This window comes from Eretmochelys imbricata, chromosome 10 (genome assembly GCF_965152235.1).
Source record: "Eretmochelys imbricata isolate rEreImb1 chromosome 10, rEreImb1.hap1, whole genome shotgun sequence".
NCBI lineage: Eukaryota > Metazoa > Chordata > Testudines > Cheloniidae > Eretmochelys > Eretmochelys imbricata.
The window spans coordinates 35,108,786-35,131,730 of NC_135581.1; the positions used below are offsets into that span (position 1 = coordinate 35,108,786).

At 43.8% G+C, this 22,945-nt stretch overlaps 1 protein-coding gene across 2 annotated transcripts in view; it reads left to right on the plus strand.

Annotated features, from left to right (window-relative positions):
• The window catches only part of XPO6 (exportin 6), a 113,118-nt gene that overhangs the window by 52,593 nt on the left and 37,580 nt on the right, over positions 1–22,945 (plus strand). Inside the window, exons 7-11 of one of the 2 annotated variants that reach the window (XM_077827485.1) lie at positions 1,290–1,746; positions 5,505–5,631; positions 6,549–6,658; positions 16,908–17,016; positions 20,946–21,038. In XM_077827485.1, coding sequence (XP_077683611.1) covers positions 1,290–1,746; positions 5,505–5,631; positions 6,549–6,658; positions 16,908–17,016; positions 20,946–21,038 — 896 coding nt within the window. The remainder of the gene's footprint in view (positions 1–1,289; positions 1,747–5,504; positions 5,632–6,548; positions 6,659–16,907; positions 17,017–20,945; positions 21,039–22,945) is intronic. The other variant, XM_077827486.1, reaches the window with a different exon arrangement.

Here is a 22,945-nt window from a genome sequence, read left to right on the forward strand (position 1 = left end):
GAGGTTGCATAGTTGTGACTGAGAGCATAATTTCATGACAGTGGGTCTGCTTATGTCCCAGAGGACCGAATCTAATTTGCGCAATGTCTTGCTGGTGGTGTTGCACAAGAAGGTAAAACCCTAGTTTGATTTAGATTCTTTGGTGCATTTGCGGGAGGGGAGAAGGAGGCAGGGGAGCTGAACCAGGTCACGCTTCATTTGCGATGTTAACGTAGATGTAAATAGTGTGAGGCTGTGAGAATCTGGAAGTTAAGATCTAAAGGACAGAAGCATCCAGTTACTCAGCCCAACAGCATGCGTCATTCACAGTGCTGAGAAGCACTTGTCAGAATAAACTGGAAAATGTGTGTAAGCAAGTGTAAAGGGCAGTTCTGAAGCTAGTGGTGATAGCAGCCACCTTGCTAAAAAATGGTGTCACTTGTGTTAGGGTAGAAGATCAATCACAGGTTGTAAATCCCATCAAAACTTCATTAAGCACTTTTTAAAAGTAATCTACTGAAACAAGATGGAAACTGGATTGTAGTCTCTCATGCTACCAATGTCTCCGATTACTTCATTTTTAATAAGAGGCTAAAAAAGGTAAAATGTGAATAAAAATTTGCACTGTGATATGTCAAGTGCTTATGAAGTTCTACATATTTTGAGATACTTGTTAAATATGATCTAGTCCACATTAGAAATGAATACCTTGTAAATATTATTTTTTGTAAGTAAGCATTGTATTACAGACAGAATCCACAAACTTTATTTTACATGCATGGAAAACATAACGTTGCCAATGATTTCATTATGCAAGTAAATTTTATAGCTGGCTCCTAAACCCTAAAATAGGTTTATAATGAAAATGCTACCAGAGCCTTAATTAAAGCAGTGCTTGTGTGTGCCACACCAGTAAAGCTGGCAATGTAACATGCTGCAGTACAGAGCTGAATTCTAGCTTTCATTCAGTTATTTTATATACCTCCTCTCAACTGCAGTGCCGCCTGCTGCGGAGTGTCTTAGCCAGACTGAAAGGTTTGGTCAGTTTGAAACTTTAGAACACAAAGGAGGTAGCTGAGGTGAGACGGGATTGCCTGGTATGCTTTGTAGAATCCTATCGCTATTAATGGCATGTTGCATTGAATGCTTGTCTTTAGATATTTAACTTGTTAGATGCATAAAGAGCAGCAGTTAAATGCAAAAAAAAAAAATTGCTTTTGATTTATGGTCAGGATTTAACTCTGTACATCCAGTTCCCCTCTGTTTGGTATGCATACTGTATTTAGGAGTGCATATGCTTTATTTCCTAGGTGGTGACCTGTTAAGTAGCCTGTTGCAGAGTCCCAGTGCGGCCAAATTATTGAATCAGCCAATCCCTATTCTTGATACAGAGAGTGAATATATTTGTTCACTAGCATTGGAGTGCCTGGCCCACCTCTTCAGCTGGATCCCTCTGTCTGCCAGCATCACTCCTTCACTCCTCACCACCATATTCCACTTTGCCCGCTTTGGCTGCGACACCCGAGCCAGGAAGATGTCGTCTGTCAATGGCAGCAGCCAGAACTCTGTCTTGGGTCAAGAGCGTGGTAGGCTTGGGATCCTGGCTATGTCTTGCATCAATGAACTTATGTCAAAGAATTGCGTGCCTATGGAGTTTGAGGAGTATTTGCTGCGGATGTTCCAGCAGACATTCTACCTCCTGCAGAAGATTACCAAGGAGAACAATGCCCACACGGTGAAGAGCCGGCTAGAGGAACTGGATGAAAGGTAAAACAAATCAACCAGCTAAGTAACTGTGGTAGGATCTTTTGCTTACTAAAAGACTGTCTATACTGACTTGCTGTCATGCATGGTGTGTTTTAATCACCTTTTTTACAGAGCTCTGTGCTGCTGAAGGAGAGCAGGAAGGTAGGTGTGTTCAGGTAAGTTGGTGGCAGGAGGGTTGATTTTGCAAAGTGACTGGTAGTGTAGGTTTGTATTCTTTCCTATCCTCTTCCTCCCCACTCCCCGATTCGTTACTGTTTGACTGCAGGTGTGAGGTGGCACAAGAGCTGAACCTGCCCTTCATTCAGTTGTAGCAGAGCAACAGAAGAGGCACAGTGAGGTAAAGGAATTGAAGTATTCCCTTTTCAGTTGATATCTGCCATCTGTCTGTTTTAAAGTCATGTTTAAAAGGAGTAGGCGGCATGCTCCAGGTCACTCCATGGCTTTGAAGAGAATGAAACCTGGCCAGTTTCATACCTTATATTGGGACTTGAGAAGCATATCTGTTTTTTAAAAAAAAAAAATAAATAAAGCTTTACAGGATTTTGGAAACTTGAGGTTGCTTGGGGTGTTAATACGCTAATTAACCAGTCTTATGAAAGTAGTCCCAAAATTGAAGGTGCCTTCATGCATTTGTTAATTATAACTTATATCCGTGTAAAGGCTGGATAAGCGGAAGCATCTGGGAGGCTTCTAATTCCTTTTTTCACTTCCAGAGGGATATGAAGAAACTTGTTGCCTAATTCAGTTACGAATATTTGACATCTTTCATGAAGAGATACTTCCACTTGTTTTGACAGGAGGGAAAGTCATGTTGTGTGGTTGAACTTTCCATGGTTTGAAATAATCATTTGTGTGGCATAGCAGACAATTATGGATGTTAGCTTCTGTTACAGCACTGCTGTAGGTTTTAATTATGGGAGCTGGGCTGTCTCCTGATGCTAATGTTGGCAGGATACCTTTTCTGATGTTGTAATTACGCAAATGTATCCAGATTCACAATTGTAGCCTGTTGCTGTGGATGCATGGTGATAGAAGTAGATGAGCACGGCACTGCACTACCAAACTTCTACTAAACCTTTGATCTTCTTCCCAGACATGACACCCAAGTTTCAATCAAAAGGTTAATGGGTGTGCACAACAGAGGCACTTTGTAACTTCAACACAGGTGTAAGTCTTGGTTTAGCAAAAACAGGTCAATATATAATACAGATGCAGTGCATCTCTCTCTCTCTCTCAAATTGCCTTAGATCTTTTTCAGCTGGCTTCTTTAGATATATTTTTAACTGTTTTGGAATTTAAATCTAGAGTAACAGTGAATTCTAATTATCCATTTTCTTGACTATCCCGTTAGCTTCGACATTACTTGGCTTCCTAAAATCAGGTGTTGGGTAGGGAATTGAAATCTCTAATTACATGTTCATTTGGGCATATGGATAGAGAACAGATGTTTTCAGGAAAGTTAAGCCAAGTTAGTAATACTGCAGTGGGAAAGAGTTCTTTCTCTAGCAGTGTAACAGACTTCAGTGCACAGGGATTTTTCTCCACAGGATATGGAAGTTCTTCTAGAGCCCCGTTTAATTTTTACATGTTGAACACAAAATGAGTGCTTTTGATGGTGGTCATGTTCAAAGATCTTGAGGTCCATAAGTGAATCTCCCTTTTTGTTAGTGCTTAATATGATTTGAATCAGGGATGTAACCTAGATATTTTGGCTTAACTTTATAGACTTCTCTAGCTTTTTCATGAGTAAAACATTCTCTGGACAGGTTGTCCTACAATCTCTCCCTCCTGTGGATTAAAGATGCTGCAGGCTGTCAAATGGTTTTCCTTTCTTTGTTTTAAGGTTAGCTTGATTTGCAAGACTTGAAGACTTGGAATTGACTCTAGTCAAGTTGTCTTCTCACTTGCCATTTTTAACTTGGCATGCTGCTAAACAAAGCTGACATTGTTGCAAAATAGTGTGAAACTACATAGCAATACCGTATCTTCCACCTTTAAAACCTTGATTTCCTTAAAAGTTCACTCTTATCTGGAACAGGAGTGACATGGGGTGATGGTTGGTTACTAGTTACTTTATTTATCATGGAGTTAGCGCAGTTTTGAGCCTTCTTGAACTTGTAAACCAGTACAGAAAATGTTAACTTTAACCACATTTTGCAATATCCTATTTGTGTGGCATTTAATTTCAAGTTTCCAGTACCTTTAATGAAATCCGAAGTGTAGTAACTAAGTATAAACGATAATTCTAAGCTGACGACTGGCTTAGTGGCTCCTAGAGGCCTACATCCATATAAAACTTTCAGTAGATCTTGGCTTAAAGAAAGCACTGAGCTCAGGATAACTGTTTCCCACTAGGTCGCTTTGGTTTTGAAGTATTTGGCCAATGACCAGTACATGCTTAGTGAGAGTCCCTCTTGCCAAGGAGACTGGTGCCAAATGAACTATAAATATAGTCTTACTACCTCATGCATTCCAGCAATTGTGTGGGTGCACAGTTTCATAGTGACCGGTCAGGGAATAATGCAACTTGCTGTTCCTGTTCAGTAATGACTCTCTAGTTTGGAGCTTGCTTTGTTCAACTAAAAGGAACAATTTTTTCTCACAGTGAGATACAGTGTTTCCCATCAGCGCAGCTGTAATAAGGGGCTGTCGTTCCTGAATGTCTTAAAATTTTGCCACTAAAATTATTTTGGTGTCTTCAGCTGTGTGATGTTTCTTTTTTTAAAAATTTCTTGAAATACTTTTTGATATTTAAGAACTCTAAACTGTCACATGGGTGGGAGAGATCAACTTTTAAGCAGTGCAGTTATGTAACTACCTCAATGGGGTTCTTGGTATTAGAATGTTCCACAAAGCATCCTGTGCAGTGATGGCATACAGATAGTTGTTTTCTTGCAGTCAATACGTAATTAAAATGATATCCTAAACTCTGGTAAAGCTCCATATTGCACAGTGCATGTTCACTCCACAGTAACAGCCCACACTGCAGTGGCCTTTATAATTGTTCTTTTAGCAATGCTTTCTTGAAGCCTTAACTACTTACACTGCCATGGAAGTGTGTCTAAATTTTGGTGGTAGGTTCCATTATGGGCCCTTCACTTCATATACTGTAGCATCAGAAAGACACAGTGTTAATCGTGGAACTGACTAATCCTAGATCTGGGGAAAAAACTGACAAGGAGTGTTTAAATCTTCCTAAAAGAGATGCTCTAGTTCAATCACAAGCTCTTGGACTGGATGCAGGAATTACTAGGTTATATTCGCCCAGTCCCTGGTGTACTTTCTATTTATCTCTGTGACATGGGTGTTGCGTTGGTGTGTTTTTAATACCAGAAAATCAATTCCCAATGTCTGTGTGTATCCCATTCAACAGTATCTCCTGAGTGTTACATTCTGTTGACTAATCCCATCCATATCCATTCAGCTACGATGGGTCTTGCTGCTAGATATTTGTAGCACTAAGGGGATTGCTTATCTGAAGGCCTTATTTAATTCATATTGTTTTATCTGAACACTAAAGTTGCTTTTGACTAGACTGTCTTTTCTGCTGTGTTTCAGGTGTTAATGGAATGAAGGGTTGCCCATCCTGTAGGTAATTGTTGCAGGGCTTTATATTTTAATTGTACAACTGGCTATTAAATGTAGTTGGTTTTTTTTAATGAAAAGGTTTTGAGTGAATTTTTCACTATTTCAATGAAATTATTTTCCCCCCATGGCTTCCTTCATGTTTCATCAGTTTTCTCTCCTTTTTCCTTTAGCTACATTGAGAAGTTTACAGATTTTCTGCGTCTCTTTGTGAGCGTCCACCTAAGGAGGATCGAATCATACTCTCAGTTCCCAGTGGTTGAATTTTTGGCTCTCTTGTTCAAATACACCTTTCATCAGGTACGGCACTGACACTGCTTTTATCTTATTCCATCCTTCTTTGTATGTCCTAACCATGCAGGATACGAGTAAAGGATAGCTTATTTCCCAATAGGTCTGATAGCTTAAAGGCAGCCCACTAAAACTTCAGTTTCATGCCTTTTTAGCAATTGAACATGTTATCATGCAGATTTCTACTGGCTTAACACTTTGGGACTTCTTAGAAGCCTTCATTTACTTTCTAATAGCATAACATTGCAGGAAATCTTGCTCCTGGCCCCAAATAGTTGAAAAACGGTCAGATCTAGTTGTCTTACAAGAATGACTTGGCTGGCTTTTCTTTGCTGCTGGTTTAATTGGGTTTGAAGAAACTTTTTTGAAAAGTCTCTGTATAACCCCCATACATCTTTGCTGGGGGCTGGCTTTTTTGTCACTTCTGAAACTGTTGCTTTTACAGCTTCTCTGAGGCTTCATGTGGGATGATTTTTATCTCTTTTTTTTTTTCCCCGACATACAATGACCTAGAGTGAGCGTCACCTTAAACCTGCTACAAGATTAACTGCTTTCACACCATTCAATTAAAGTTACAACCTTATTTGCACTTATAATTATTCATATGTTTTGACTGGGGCAGGAACTGTGACAGGAAAGATACTTGCATAGTTCAAAGCTACAGGGGGAGTTGGTCAGAAGTGGGACGAGAGCCTGGGAGGTCTTGGCTCCCAGTCCTAAGCTCAGACCTCACTCCCCTTTTTACAGTTCAGACAAGCAGGGTTTTTCCAAGTGACACGGAAAATTCCTCACTAAAGCAAATCTGCATCACTTAATGGAAGTGTCCTTCTATTCTTGAAAGTACACACTAACTCAAATTCTGGCTACACATGGCCTATATTTTACTGCAGTTCACGATGTTTAACGTGGGGTTTTGTGTATTTCAGCCTACCCATGAAGGTTACTTTTCTTGCTTAGACATTTGGACGCTCTTTTTGGACTATCTTACTAGTAAAATTAAAAGTCGTCTAGCAGACAAAGAAGCAGTACTCAACAGGTAAGCAATGTCAGCAGCTGTTAACACAAAAGAGCTTCAGAGATACTGCATAAAAATAGCTTTGTCTGTGTGGAGCTCACGCTTGCCTGCTGTTTTATGCCTGAGTCATCACAGTAAGCATGAGTCTGTCTTGCATTTCCTAATTATTTTATCTGCAGAGACCATCGTAACAAAATGTAGTTGGGGGTGAGAGGTTCTACATGTTTGTGCAGTTCAAGACCTGACACTAAAGTAAAGAGGCAAGAACTGATACTTTGGAGAATAAAACTGTACCCTAGCCTGGCAACATTGCATTATAGAATACTGGGTTGTCTGAATTGTATGTGTTGATACGTGGATGACATCTTGCTGTGTTGGTTAGGTATCTAACAATGACATGTTAGACATAATTCCTGGCTTTTGTTGGGACTTTAATATTCATCAGTTTGACTACTAAGAATGCAATATGAATTCTGAAGTTTAGAAATATTGCACACCGGTATCATTTTGCGGTATCGCACTTGAGGAGAAACATTAATTTTTGCACAAAAATAATAAAGCTGTTTAATCAAGCTGCATTTTGTGTAAAACTGTATTTTTGCTTTATATAATATGACTATAGGGAAGAAAGATGGTCCGCTGGTTAGGGTACTGACTAGGACTTGGAGAGCTTTGGGGCCAAGTCCCTGATGTACCACAGACTCCCTATGTGACCCTGAGCAAGTCACTTTGTCCCTCTGTGCCTTAGTTTCCGCATCAGTAAAATGGGGATAATAGCACTTCCTGCCTCATGGGGTGTTGAGGGTAAATATTCTGAAGATTGAGGTGTTTGGATATTATGGCAGTGAAGACCATTAAAAGATAGATTAAAAACAACTCACACTGGATGCAGCACATGACTGAACATAAGAACGGCCATACTGGGTCAGACCTAACTCAAAGTGATCCTAACTCAAAGCCTTTATGTGGTCAAAATGTTCAGGCAATGGGACTCCGAACATCTGACCCTGTGGGGCACTGTTTCTCAGTTGTATTTTCATTCAAGGGAAAGTTGGGTGGAAGTACAGAAAACACTGAATTTCCATTGTCTAAAATGCTTCGTGGTGAGAATGTTACCACCACTGTATTTTGTTGCTGCTGAAGTATGAGGCAGTGAACATCATTCACTATCAAACAGTTGACAGATGTTTGGTGTCCAAATTATTTCTTTTAGTGGGATTCTTGACTTAATATATTTAAGTGAGCCTATAATAAAGTGGCTATTAAAAACGTGATTTTGAAGACTGTTTTTAGATCAGGCTAAAATAAGGTTAAAAATACATGGTATGTTTGTTGAATGACTTAATGTACATATGCATAACCGTAGAAACCAGAAAAAAACAAAATTTTGTTGATCTGTGATTATAACATTTTCTGACAAAAAGTCAAAAAGAAGCTCAGTCATATGCCTAGCTGTAACCCATATATTAGACCAAGAATATAGCTGAAGAATGTTACCATTAATGAATCAGCAAGTTTTATGGTTTATGGATTTTAAAAACAAAGTTACCTGGTGAATGTTTCTCTATTAAGAGAAATGCCTTAATAGCACCATGGGTGTAAGGGAATTGAACCTATAACACAATGCATCAGGTAAGATAAAGTTAGCAGTTTGTTGTCTTTGTCTGCTTATGCTTAAAGCAGAGAGTTCAGCCCCTGTTTCATAGATCCCTTTGCTCTCGCTATCTTGGCAGCTCTGAGCAAATATCTCCGCTAGTGTCTTAAAACTGCTTAGCATGGGGACGAGGGAGACCTGTATTCAAAGTAGGCAGATTTAAAACTCTCCACTACATGTTATGGTCTGTGCTAACTACAAGAAGAACCTTCCTTTCTTCAAGTGATTGTTCATGTCCATTCCAATTAGGTGTGCGCGCGCCGCGTGCATGGATGTTGGAAACTTTGTTCCTTAGCAGCTCCCTTCGGGATGGCAGGGGAGCCCCCTAGAGTGGCGCCCTCATGGCAGTGTATATATTACCCTGCCGGCCCGACCCCCCTTCAGTTCCTTCTTACTGTCCGTGGCGGTGCTGGAATGTTTCTCTCTCTCACTTGCGGGTTATCCCTTAGCTTTTCGTAGATAGTTATCAGTTAGCTAGAAATCCATTGTTTCAGGTGTCTGGAAGCTAGTTCCAGCACCAACCTTGGGCTGCAGGGCATGCCGCAAGCCCAGGGTTTCAAAGCTTGCGCCACATGCCGCAAGTCTATGCCCAACAGCGACCCCCACAGCTCCTGTCTCCGGTGTCTCGGAGAGTCTCATCAGGCAGAGCACTGCAAGATCTGCAAGGCCTTGAAGCCGCACACCAAGAAAGGAGGAGACTTTCGCCTTAAGCAGTTGCTCATGGAGTCCGTGTTACAACCACCAGCCTCTGACGCACTGGCTTCCTCGGTACGAGGTGCCCCGGTGTCCGTGTGTGAACTGGCACCGCAAATCATCGGCACCGAGACGGGATGACCAACTTCAGCATTGATCCACTTCTCTGGCACTGACTAAGCGGCACAAGCAAGGGGAAAGAGGACGCTCTCCCCATAGAGCTACTAAGCCTCTCAAAGATACTCCCGGCATGCAAAGACACATTGCGGACCCGAGCCAAGAACTGGCACCGTTGACTCTGGTGCCACAAGCCCCATTGAGTCTGGTACCCTCTGGATTCCGTGCCGACATCGAGCTGGAGGAGATCCTCGAACACCCCTCCCCACCTGACACTTTTGAGGTAGCAAAAGACCTCACTGAGTTGTCGGTGCCAAGCCCCCTCCCATGCAGGGAGAAGCCTTCGGCACCACCTAGAAGCGTGCCGTCCAGAGGGAAGCTGGCAGTGGTGCGCCACTTGAGGTTACCTTCTCGGCGCTGCTCATGGCACTGCTCCCGGTTGAGTTTGGCGTCTTATTATTCCCTGGCACCTACAACCAAGCATAAGGTTACGGCATCAGAGCGAACCAGCCAGTGGCGACTGCACGCCGGTCCCCGACACCATTGGTCACCCTGCACCGGAGAACAGCACCGATGGCACAGAGTGTGAGACACCGATCCCGAGATTCCCGGTACCGTTTGCGGTCCCGGTCAGCCAGGCACTGCTCCCCGGCACCCTGCGACCACTCAACATTCAGCACTGCCGTGGTCCTCTCAGTCAGCATCCTCTGGATCCGAGGCCAATTCTGGTCTCTCTAGCTATAGTAGACATAGAGCAATAGCTAGCAGAGAATCCCAACCAGCCTGGCAGCCACAATGGCCCCCTCCAGGTCAGTGGCCCTTCTGGACCCCATGGGCCTACCACCAGCAACAGTGCATCTCCTCCAGAGCCTCTAGGTCTGGACAATCTGTGACACCATTCCAGGTCACCACACAGGCACCAATCAAGGACAAGGGAGGCCACTTTCTCTGGGCCACCCCTGGACCCACAAGAGCAGCCAGTGCCCCCAGGCCCAATACCCGAGGCAGCGCCAAGCTCTGCAACACCTGGAGAGGTGTCAGCCCTCCAGGGCCCTGAAGTGACCCAGGTCTATGGGGACATGCAGAAAGGTCTAGATGAGAACAACCAACAGCACCTCACGTCAGTCTCAGGACCGTCACCAGTAGACCACAGGGTTTACCAGGAGCTGCTCAGCAACATCGCCCTCAATATGGGCCTTCAGGTGGAAGAAACAGTCGGGCAGGAGGATCCAATGGTGGACATCCTGGCTCCCGATGGTCCCTCCAGTGTCGCGCTCCCTCTCATAAAGACTATACAGTCGAATTGCCACACTGTATGGCAGACCCTGGCCTTCATCACGCTGACAGCCAGGGGGGGTAGAAAGGAAATACTTTGCCCCTTCCAAGGGCTACGAGTTCCTGTTCTGCCATCCGACTCCCTGTTCCCTAGTCATTTCAGCAGTCAACGAAAGGGAACGACATGGCCAACAAGCCTCTGCCTCAAAGCCAAGGAAGCTAAGCGTTTGGACCTCTTTGGTAGAAAGGTCTGCTCCTCTGGGGGCCTCTCGCTACGTAAAGCCAACCAGCAGGCTATCCTCAATAGACACAACTTCAACTCTTGGAGGGCAAAAAGAAAAGGAGTACTAGGGGCACCTTTAGAGACTAACCAATTTATTTGAGCATAAGCTTTCGTGAGCTACAGCTCACTTCATCGGATGAGCTCACGAAAGCTTATGCTCAAATAAATTGGTTAGTCTCTAAGGTGCCACTAGTACTCCTTTTCTTTTTGCGAATACAGACTAATACGGCTGCTACTCTGAAACCTGTCTTGGAGGGCAGTGTCCAAGTTTAAGGATCGCCTGCCCCAGGACTCTCACTCTGAGTTTGCAACTTTAATGGAGGAAGGGAAGGCTGTGGCTAAGACTTCCTTACAAGCCTCCCTCGATTCAGCGGACTCTACAGTCAGAACCATTGCCTCGGGGATAGTCATGCGATGCACAGCGTGGCTCCAGGCATTGGGCCTTCCTCCAGAGGTCCAAAATACCCTCCAAGACCTTCTTTTTGAGGGTTCGGGCCTTTTTTCGGAGCAGACTGACTCCAGGCTGCATGGCCTTAAGGATTCTAGGGCCACCCTGAAGTCACTAGGAATGCATGTGCCGGCAACCCAGAGAAAAGCCCTTCAGGCCTCTGCTGCGGAGGCTGAGGCAATATCAACCCGGACCCAGGCAGGAGCCGTATCGCAGGCGGGGCAGAAATAACAGGCACAGACAGAGCAACACACCTAACCAGGACCAGAATAAGCCCCAACCCAGAAACAAGCAAGGGTTTTGAAGGCACGCCTGAGGACAGTGTACCAACCCAGTTCCCAGATCCATCCCCATGGTTTTAAACTGATTATCCCACTTCTACCATGCATGGTCCCATATAACATCGGACCAATGGGTCTTAACACACAGTACAGGTGGGATACTCTCTCCAGTTTTCCTCCTCCCCTGCCTTCCACCCAACTTCCCTGTCCCTCTTTAGGGACCCCTCTCATGAGCAACTCCTTCTTCAGGAGGTTTGTTCGCTCCTCAAGATAGGTGCTGAGGAGGAGGTTCCGCAAGAGCTAAGGGGAAAAGAGTTTTACTCCCGTTACTTTCTAATCCCCAAGGCAAAGGGGGGTCTTCGACCCATTTTAGACCTTCGCGGACACAACAAATTTACGGTCAAGCTCCAGTTCCGCATGGTCTCCCTGAGCACTGTTATTTCCTCTTTGGATCCGGGGGATTGGTACGCTGCCCTTGACATGAAGGACGCATACTTTCATATCGCTATTCATCCAGCACACCGACGCTTCCTCTGGTTTGTCATAAACCAACATCGCTACCAGTTCACGGTTCTCCTGTTCGACACACAGCCACCCGAGTCCTCACGAAATGCATGTCGGTGGTGGCAGCCTTCCTGCAGAAAAGGCAGGTTCGAGTGTACCCGTACCCTGACGACTGGCTTCTCACAGGTTGTTCCAGGGATGAGGTCCAGCCCCACGTGACGATGGTCATGGACACGTTTCGCAGACTGGGGCTCCTCCTCAATGTGCCCAAATCTTCTCTCATACCCACCCAAAGGTTAGAGTTTATAGGGGTAGTCCTGGACTCAGTACAGGCAAAAGCGAGCCTTCCAGGGCCCAGATGCCAAGCCATAGAGCAGATTGTAAATTCAGTGCTTCGGTATCCCACTACCATAGTCAGGTGTTGCCTATAGCTAATAGGACATACGGCAGCATGCACATATGTGGTCAAGCATGCCCGACTGTCACTCAGACCCTTGCAAGCATGGCTCACACTGTCTTACCATCCGTACAGAGACCCCCTGGACAATCCCAGATCCATCCCCATGGTGACTATCCTGGCACAAGTGCTACAATCCCTGCGCTGGTGGCTGGATCAACCAGTGGTCTGTGCAGCGGTCCCCTTTGCCAAGCCCCAACCTTCTCTGAAGTTCATAACAGACGCATCAGATCTGGGCTGGGGCGCACACATAGAGGACCTGAGGACACCAGGCTTGTGGTCGAGGGTCGAGATACCTCTCCATATCAACCTGGAGGAGCTCAGGTTCGTCTAGCCTGCCAAACCTTTCACGCCACATTACAAGGTCACAGCATGACAGTCCTGACAGACAACACCACTGCCATGTTCTGTATAAACAAACAAGACGGAGTCCGCTCCTCATCTCTTTGCCGCGAGGCTCTTCTTCTCTGTGACTTCTGTATAGCCTGATCCATTCAGCTCGAAGTATCCTACCTTCCAGGAGTGCAGAACGAGCTTGCGGATTGCCTCAGCAGGTCTTACCACATGCACGAGTCGTCAATCAGGTCGGACATCAGACAGTCAGTCTCCCAGAAGTGGGGTTAATACCATGGGGCGGGGTATGCCTTCCCTCCTATCCCGCTTGTCCACCGGGTCCTCCTCAAAATTCGCAGAGACAGGGCGACGGTAATCAGTCTTGGCCCCAACAGCATTGGTATACAACCCTATTAGAGCTGTCCGTAGACGCCCCGATTGCCCTGCCCCTCCACTGAGATCTGATCACGCAGGACCATGGACGCCTCCTTCACCCGAACCTGCAATCTCTGCATCTCATGGCGTGAAAGCTCTGCTGCTAAATTCCATGGAGAGCCAGTGCTCTGTCGGTGAGACAGGTTCTCCTCGGCAGTAGGAAACCTTCCACTAGGGCTACCTACCTCGCGAAATGGAAAAGGTTTTCCTGTTGGTATGAACCCAAGCATCTTCAGCCACTCCAGGCTACCATCCCAGTTATTCTAGAATATCTCCTACACCTTAAGCATCCGGGTCTAGCCCCTTCCTCCATCAGAGTACACCTGGCAGCCATTTCAGCTTTCCAACCAGGGGAGTCTGGGTGCTCGGTATTTTTTAATCCTATGGTGGGGCGATTCCTCAAAGGTCTGGAGAGGTTGTTCCCGTATTTCTTGCCCACCTATCCCAACCTGGAAACTAAACTTTGTCCTCTCCAAACTCATGAGCCCACCATTTGAGCCCCTGGTCACTTGCTCCCTCCTCTACCTTTCTTGGAAGGTGGTGTTCCTGATGGCCATTACATTGGCAAGGAGGGTGTCCAAGCTGAGAGCCCTCACCACTGAACCGCCTTACACAGTGTTTCATAGGGACAATGTGCAGCTTAGACCACATCCTAAATTTCTCCCCAAGGTGGTCTCCCAATTCCACATGGGTCAGGACATTTGCTTACTGGTGTTCTTTCCAAAACCCCACAAGAGTCCGAGACACCACAGCCTACACACACTGGATATCCAGAGAGCCCTGGTGTTCTACATAGAGCGAACAAAACCTTTCTGCAAGTCGACCCAATTGTTCATTGCCATAGCTGACAGAATAAAGGGTCTTCCTGTCTCTGTGCAGTGCATATCATCCTGGATCGCAGACTGCATTTGCATGTGCTATGAGTTGGCCAAGGTCCCAGCCTCAGCAATTACAGCCCATTCAACCAGAGCACAAGCATTTTCGACAGCCTTTCTGGCTCAGGTCCCTATCCATGAGATTTGTAAAGCAGCCACCTGGTCTTCAGTGCACATGTTTACAGCCCACTATGCTGTTAACCAACAGGCCAGAGATGATGCGGCAGTCGGCAGAGCTGTTCTTCAGTCAATCATTCCATGACTCCTACCCTCCTCCAATGGTAAGCTTGGAAGTCACCTAATTGGAATGGACGTGAACAATCACTCGAAGAAGAAAAGACGGTTACCTACATTTTTGTGACTGTTGTTCTTCAAGATGTGGTGTTCATGTCCATTATAATACCCACCCCCCCCTTCCCCTCTGTCGGAGTCAACGGCAAGAAGGAACTGAAGCGGGGTCAGGCCGGCAGGGTAATATATACACCGCCATGAGGGTGCCACTCGAGGGACTCCCCTGCCGTCCCGATCGGAGCTGCTAAGGGAAAAAGTTTCCGACATCCATGCATGCGATGCATGCCCACCTAATTGGAATGGATGTGAATAACACATCTTGAAGAACGACCGTTACAAAAAGATAGGTAACAGTCTTTTCCCAGTGAGCATGCTAAATATAAATAACTGATGTGTTGCCAAAAAAGACATTCTGACATTCAGACAGGAACAAGTGCAAAGCTAGCTAACCCAACCAGCCCGTGTCTGTTCAGCCCTGGGAGTTGCTTTATTGGATTTTTCAGATGCGTTCAGATGTGAGAGCTTGCTAGTCCAGTCTCAATAAACTGTTCACCAAGCTGCACACAATTATGCCGAATTTTCACTCTTCTCCCTCTTTTCCCACAGTGATCATGGGCACATGCCTTGCCTAGTTATATATATTCATTTTTTGTGATATAGGAAAAAATCAGAACAATATTAGCTTTTTTTGTTGGAGATAGAGTATCTTTCTTTGATGATCAGAAATGCTATGAGCTGCCTAAACTTGTATTGCTCTTTCTGCAAAGGCGCCTGTTTTTAGCTAAAGCTTCTATGGCTCTATCAAATAGGCAGACTGTTGTAGAAGTGTTTGTGTCTTAATTTGATGATGTAGGTGTGGTTACACCACAGGAACAGCATGTGAAACTTCCTGTTCCCTGTGGTTTATGAATTTTACATTTTATCCAGTAGCATAACATACAAATTACCAAATCCAACTTTACATCATTTTTTTCAGTAACACGCGAGTAGTATAGTAATCCTTCAGTGAAAACATCTGGCTGCTCCGTTAAGGGCACAGTTGGCTGGACTGTCCCTTACATTGCACTATGCTCTGATTCTTCTTGTTACTAGTATAGAGAAATTCCTAGCTTTCCAGCCTGCTCTTTCATGGAGAAAGACATGACCTGAGACATTCTTCAAAGCAGTTTTTTTCTAAAAGGATGGTAGGAAACGTTGGGTCTCCAGAGCAACTTGACAGTCCTGTGTCACTGCTGGTGGCTGCTGGCTGTGTTCAAGCCCAGGGCTGTTCTGTGTTGATTTTGCAATTTGGCATTACTCATGGTTGATTGTGTGGGGAAAAAACTCTTTTGACTTTTGTATGCTACATTGCAAATACCTTGAGAGTAAATCAAATCTGTTGCTGGCAGTAGTGCTATAGTAGGGGTGAAAGAATTATCATGACTTTCTTCTTGGACAATAACTGGTCAACTTCAAAACAGCAAAACAAGTCCAACATCAGTGGAAGCTACAAGGCACTAAGCACTTAAGAAAATCAGGCCACTTATTTAGATGCCTAAAGATAGGCACTTACGGGTTTGAAAATCTTAGCCTAAACCATGTGAAGGCACTGGAAGACATAAGTACTCTGGGGATGACCTTCTAGTTTAAACCGTTACTACCTGGCCCACAATCCTTCTAATTATCTGAACCTTTGCTGTATAGCTAAGACTTGAGGATTGGTTTTCCCACCCCACCCGTTTATACAAGTTGTTCTCTCCCTTGGACAAAGGTTAATCAGAATAATGTAGTCAGAGCAAGTGGTGTTGCAGTTTTGAAGTTTATTTAATTGGTTGCCTATCTGTATTATAGGATTTTGATAACTGTGGTTGGCATCTCTGCTTGGCTTTTTAGTAACAAGAAGCAGAACTTGATCATTGGTTATAACCCATCTCTGCAGGTCTACGTTGGATATTAGACCTATGCTGGATATTCGATATTTCACTAGGAGGGTGGTGAAGCACTTGAATGGGCTACATAGGGAGGTGGTAGAATCTCCATCGTTAGAGGTTTTTAAGACCCGGCTTGACAAAACCTTGCCTGGGATGATTTAGTTGGTGTTGGTCCTGCTTTGAGCAGGGGGTTGGACTAGATAACCTCCTGAGGTCTCTTCCAGCGCTAATCTTCTATGATTTAAAAGCACTGTCCACTCCTTGAAAGAGGCACAGTTAAATGGCTACTAGCAAGCAGGAGCCATACAATTAGTAGCAAGTCCTTTCAAAAGGAGACCATTCATTTAAAGCCTGTTCTGTCGTGCTTCGCTGTCTTACAGATCTTCTTTCTCTTCAGCTCCCTCTATTGCTGTTAGTTTCCTGTCTAGCTTTCAAAGTTGAGTGGGTTATTGGTTCTTAGTGCAGTTTCTCTGCATCATCCTATGGCACATATTTCCGTTTAGAAAACCTGTTTACAATTTAACACTGCTGTGGCTGTCTGGTGTCTCCCCAGCAAACAAGTCTGTAAGGCAGCGTTGTAGGTCCTGAGATGCAAAAGTTTGCCCTAAGCTGATACAGGACCTACCACTGCTCCTCACTGGAAGGGGGTGAGGGTTCGCAAGAGTATTCTGCGAGAATTCCCTTTCTTCAATCTTGTGCTTTTTCTTGTGGCAGGTACGAAGACGCTTTGGTTCTACTGCTCACAGAGGTTTTGAATCGAATACAATTCAGGTACAACCAGGCACAATTGGAGGAACTGGATGACGAGACTCTAGATGACGATGTAAGAAACCGAGACTTGGTAGGAAAACTGCATGTCTAGACACTAAACTGCTGGGTTGTACTGAGTACCTCTGAAACTTCCTTCCAGGATCTACTTGTGGCACCTTAGAGACTAACCAATTTATTTGAGCATAAGCTTTTGTGAGCTACAGCTCACTTCATCGGATGCATACTGTGGAAAATACAGAAGATGTTTTTATACACACAAATCATGAAAAAATGGGTGTTAATCACTACAAAAGGTTTTCTCTCCCCCCACCCCACTCTCCTGCTGGTAATAGCTTATGTAAAGTGATCACTCTCCTTACAATGTGTATGATAATCAAGGTGGGCCATTTCTAGCACAATTCCAGGGTTTAACAAGAACGTCTGAGGAAGGGGTGGGGGGGTTAGGAAAACAAGGGGAAATAGGTTACCTTGCATAATGACTTAGCCACTCCCAGTCTCTATTCAAGCCTAAGTTAATTGTATCCAATTTGCAAATGAATTACAATTCAGCAGTCTCTCGCTGGAGTCTGGATTTGAAGTTTTTCTGTTGTAATATCGCAACTTTCATGTCTGTAATCGCGTGACCAGGGAGATTGAAGTGTTCTCCGACTGGTTTATGAATGTTATAATTCTTGACATCTGATTTGTGTCCATTTATTCTTTCACGTAGAGACTGTCCAGTTTGACCAATGTACATGGCAGAGGGGCATTGCTGGCACATGATGGCATATATCACATTGGTGGATGTGCAGGTGAACGAGCCTCTGATAGTGTGGCTGATGTTATTAGGCCCTGTGATGGTGTCCCCTGAATAGATATGTGGGCACAGTTGGCAACGGGCTTTGTTGCAAGAATAGGTTCCTGGGTTAGTGGTTCTGTTGTGTGGTATGTGGTTGCTGGTGAGTATTCGCTTCAGGTTGGGGGGCTGTCTGTAGGCAAGGACTGGCCTGTCTCCCAAGATTTGTGAGAGAGTTGGGTCATCCTTCAGGATAGGTTGTAGGTCCCTGATAATGCATTGGAGGGGTTTTAGTTGGGGGCTGAAGGTGACGGCTAGTGGCGTTCTATTATTTTCTTTGTTAGGCCTGTCCTGTAGTAGGTGACTTTTTTAAAAATCTTGTAGGGTTTTTTTAGCCCAACTCATGATTTTTCAAGTGCTTGGGGTTTGCAATCCTGCATCTTAATCAGTCACTGTTCCTCAGACATTCTTGTTAAACCCTGGATTTGTGCTGGAAATGTCCCACCTTGATTGTCATACACATTGTAAGGAGAGTGATCACTTTAGATAAGCTGTTACCAACAGGAGAGTGGGGTGGAGGGAGAGAAAACCTTTTGTAGTGATTAACACCCGTTTTTTCATGATTTGTGTGTATAAAAACATCTTCTGTATTTTCCACAGTATGCATCCGATGAAGTGAGCTGTAGCTCACATAAGCTTATGCTCAAATAAATTGGTTAGTCTCTAAGGTGCCACAAGTACTCCTTTTCTTTTTGCGAATACAGACTAACACGGCTGTTACTCTGAAACCTTCCAGGATCTGGTCACTTTTTCAACATACAGGCTAGACCACTATTTCACCCTAGTAATTTTCACCTCTTGCTGACATCTCTTGTATCTTAACAAGAAAAGGAGTACTTGCGGCACCTTAGAGACTAACCAATTTATTTGAGCATAAGCATTCGTGAGCTACAGCTCCGATGAACTGAGTTGTGACTCACGAAAGCTTATGCTCAAATAAATTGGTTAGTCTCTGAGGTGCCACAAGTACTCCTTTTCTTTTTGGGAATACAGACTAACATGGCTGCTACTCTGAAACCTGTATTAGCAGTTTCAGTGCTGCTAGGATAATGCATGTGTCTAAGCAACTTGTCAGCATCCCAGCCATTCCCAATCAAGAGCATTAAGGGATCAGCAGCGCTATGATTCCCCACTTAGCCTCTCTGAACCTAGATTTTACGTGCAGAAGTAAATTCAGTTCTAGGCAGCTGTTATGTGCATGAAGCAACAGTGCTGTGTGGGTTTTGAGGTTGAAAGAAGCATGAAATGTTTTCACTAATGGACTTTGTGTTGCTGTCCTGCCTGACTGTTTTTAGCCTACAGTGGAGGCAGAGAATTTCCATTATAGTGCAGCAGATAAAAGGAAACAGAAAAAAATCAGCTTTAATTTAAGAGCCATTTGAACTCTACTCTTTCCATTTGCATATGAAAAGGAGTACTTGTGGCACCTTAGAGACTAAGCTGTAGCTCACGAAAGCTTATGCTCAAATAAATTGGTTAGTCTCTAAGGTGCCACAAGTACTCCTTTTCTTTTTGCGAATACAGACTAACACGGCTGTTACTCTGAAACCTGTCATTTGCATATGGTTTTTTTTCTCTGAAGTGACATGGTAGCTGTAGTGAATCTAGATGATGATTTAGAGTGATGAGTAAGCTGGTCCTTAATGATATGGCTGGGTTGGGTAAAGAGGCTGTGTCATAAATATAAAGGGAAGGGTAAACCCCTTTAAAATCCCTCCTGGCCAGAGGAAAACTCCTCTCACCTGTAAAGGGTTAAGAAGCTAAAGGTAACCTCGCTGGCACCTGACCAAAATGACCAATGAGGAGACAAGATACTTTCAAAAGCTGGAAGGAGGGAGAGAAACAAAGGGTCTGTGTCTGTCTATATGCTGCTTTTGCTGGGGATAGACCAGGAATGGAGTCTTAGAACTTTTAGTAAGTAATCTAGCTAGGTATGTGTTAGATTATGATTTCTTTAAATGGCTGAGAAAATAATTGTGCTGAATAGAATAACTATTTCTGTCTGTGTATCTTTTTTGTAACTTAAGGTTTTGCCTAGAGGGATTCTCTATGTTTTGAATCTAATTACCCTGTAAGGTATCTACCATCCTGATTTTACAGAGGGGATTTCTTTACTTCTATTTACTCCTATTTCTATTAAAAGTCATCTTGTAAGAAAACTGAATGCTTTTTCATTGTTCTCAGATCCAAGGGTCTGGGTCTGTAGTCACCTAGGCAAATTGGTGAGGCTTTTTACCAAACCTTGTCCAGGAAGTGGGGTGCAAGGTTTTGGGAAGTATTTGGGGGTAAAGACATTTCCAAACAGCTCTTCCCCAGTAACCAGTATTTGTTTGGTGGTGGTAGCGGCCAATCCAAGGACAAAGGGTGGAATATTTTGTACCTTGGGGAAGTTTTGACCTAAACTGGTAAAGATAAGCTTAGGAGGTTTTCATGCAGGTCCCCACATCTGTACCCTAGCGTTCAGAGTGGGGGAGGAACCTTGACAGGCTGTGAAAAGTAAAACAAATTGTGGGCTTGTCGCAGAGGGAAACCAGGCTGTTAGAGTACAGTCAGTCTATTTTGCTATAGAGAAACTGATCTTACGTATACTTCTGCAATAACCATTGTTTGTAGGAGTTGGGTTTAGTTCCTCTGTGTTTTTAAAATACACCCTTTTTTAGACCAAGGCAGAAATTGGTTCTTTGATTTGGGACACTGTTGTCATATTACACATGCAGACACTTAGTCGTTATTTGATATTGGTCCTTTTATCAAGGGAGGGCATGTTTAAATGGAAGACAATGTTTGAAAATGTGCTCTAGAAAAACACTGATGTGTTCCAGGATAAGAGCATACAGACTAATAAAGGACACCCCAATTACTAGAAGGCCAGAAAGTGATATGACCTGGATGCACAATTACTTAGCATAGTTAACAACAGCATTTGTCAATGAAAACTTGCAAATCTTAACTCCAGCTCAGATTGCTGACAAAGTAGGAAACTTCTATAAACTGTATTGTTTCAATTCTCAGATGTTCAGACAGAAGCTAAACCCTGGTAGGTACAGGTTAATCATTTCTCAAGTACTTACGGCCTACCAGCTTGTTAAATATAGGTCAGCTGTTTCCGCTTGGAGGGAAATAAGAGGTGTTCTTTCTCCACACAGCAGCAGACTGAGTGGCAGCGGTACTTACGCCAGAGCCTAGAAGTAGTGGCAAAAGTCATGGAGCTCCTGCCGACTCATGCCTTCTCTACACTAGTAAGTAGTCATTCTGCTGAGAAGCCGAGATGAAGCAGCTTTACACCATATGACATGATCTCCGCTCTCAAGATTTTGTTGTACAAACACTGGTAGAAGGTTGCTGTGCAATGCTTACGGAGAAGAGGCACAGGGATGTGCTTTTGGATTCAAAACTTGGTAAAATCCAGGCCATAAATTTAAAAGGGGAAAGCTTCAGATTTTCTTCTGGGCTTTGAGAAGTTTTCTACCATATCTTGAAGAGCATGCCAGAGCACACTTTTGTGCCTCACTCACTGAATGTACAGGGGCATTTGAAATTTGGATCAGTCCAGAGGTGAAAACTGGGACAGAGCTGCACACTCTGCTGTGACCTTCAGCATATTCATCCTGGCCTTTCCATAAGGTGGAGGTGCTGCGCATAAGGCAAATGGTGAGATGATGTTCCCAGGAGGGTGGAATGTTAACTTAAAATACATGGCAGTACATAGATGAAGATCATAGGAGATGGGGCTCTGCAAACCACAGGGAGGCAGAAGCAAGAAGTACTGAAAATTAGGGTTGTCAATTAATCGCAGTTTACTCACGATTAATCTGTTCAAGTTAATCATGTGAGTTATCGCGCTGTTAAACTATAGAATACCAGTTGAAATTTATTAAATATTTTGGGATGTTTTTCTACATTTTCAAATATACTTATTTCTAATACAACACAGAATACAATGTGCACAGTGCTCACTTTATATTATTTTTATTACAAATATTTGCACTGTAAAAATGATAAAAGAAATAGTTTTTTAATTCACCTCATACAAGTACTGTAGTGCAATCTCTTTATCATGAAAGTGCAACTTACAAATGTAGAGTTTTTTGTTACATAACTGCTCTCAAAAAAAAAAAAAGTAAAACTTTAGAGCCTACAGGTCCACTCAGTCCTCCTACTTGTTCAGCCAATCACTAAGACAGACAAGTTTGTTTACATTTACAGAGTTGCTGCTGTTTGCTTCTTATATACAATGTCACTTGAAAGTGAGAACAGGCATTTGCATGGCACTTTTGTAGCTGGCATTGCAAGGTATTTATGTGCCAGATATGCTAAACATTCATATGCCCCTTCATGCTTAGGCCACCATTCCAGAGGACATGCTTCCATGCTGATGATGCTTGTTAAAAAAATACGTTAATTAAATTTGTGACTGAACTCCTTGGGGGAGAACTGTATGTCCCTTGCTATTTTACCTGCCTTCTGCCATATATTACATGTTATAGCAGTCTCGAATGATGACCCAGCACATGTTGTTCATTTTAAAAACACTTTCACTGAAGATTTGACAAAATGCAAAGAAGGTGCCAAAGTGAGATTTCTAAAGATAGCTAGAGCACTTGACCCAAGGTTGAAGAATCTGAAGTGCCTTCCAAAATCTGAGAGGGATGAGGTGTGGAGCATGCTTTCAGAAGTCTTAAAAGAACAACACTCCGATGCGAAAACTACAGAACCCAAACCACCAAAAAAGAAAATCAACCTTCTGCCGGTGGTATCGGACTCAGATAATGAAAGTGAACATGCATTGGTCTGCACTGCTTTGGATTGTTATCGAGTAGAATCTGTCATCAGCATGGACGCATGTTTCCTGGAAAGGTGGCTGAAGCATGAAGGGACGTATGACTCTTTAGCACATCTAGCATTTAAATATCTTGTGATGCTGGCTAAAACAGTGCCATGCAAACGACTGTTCTCACTTTCAGGTGACATGGTAAACAACAAGCAGGCAGCATTATCTCCTGCAAATTGTAACCAAGTGTGTTTGTCTGAGGGATTGGCTGAAGTAGGACTGAGTGGACTTGTAGGCTCTAAAGTTTTACATTGTTTTATTTTTCAATGCAGTTATTTTTTGTACATAAGTTTACATTTGTACGTTCAACTTTCA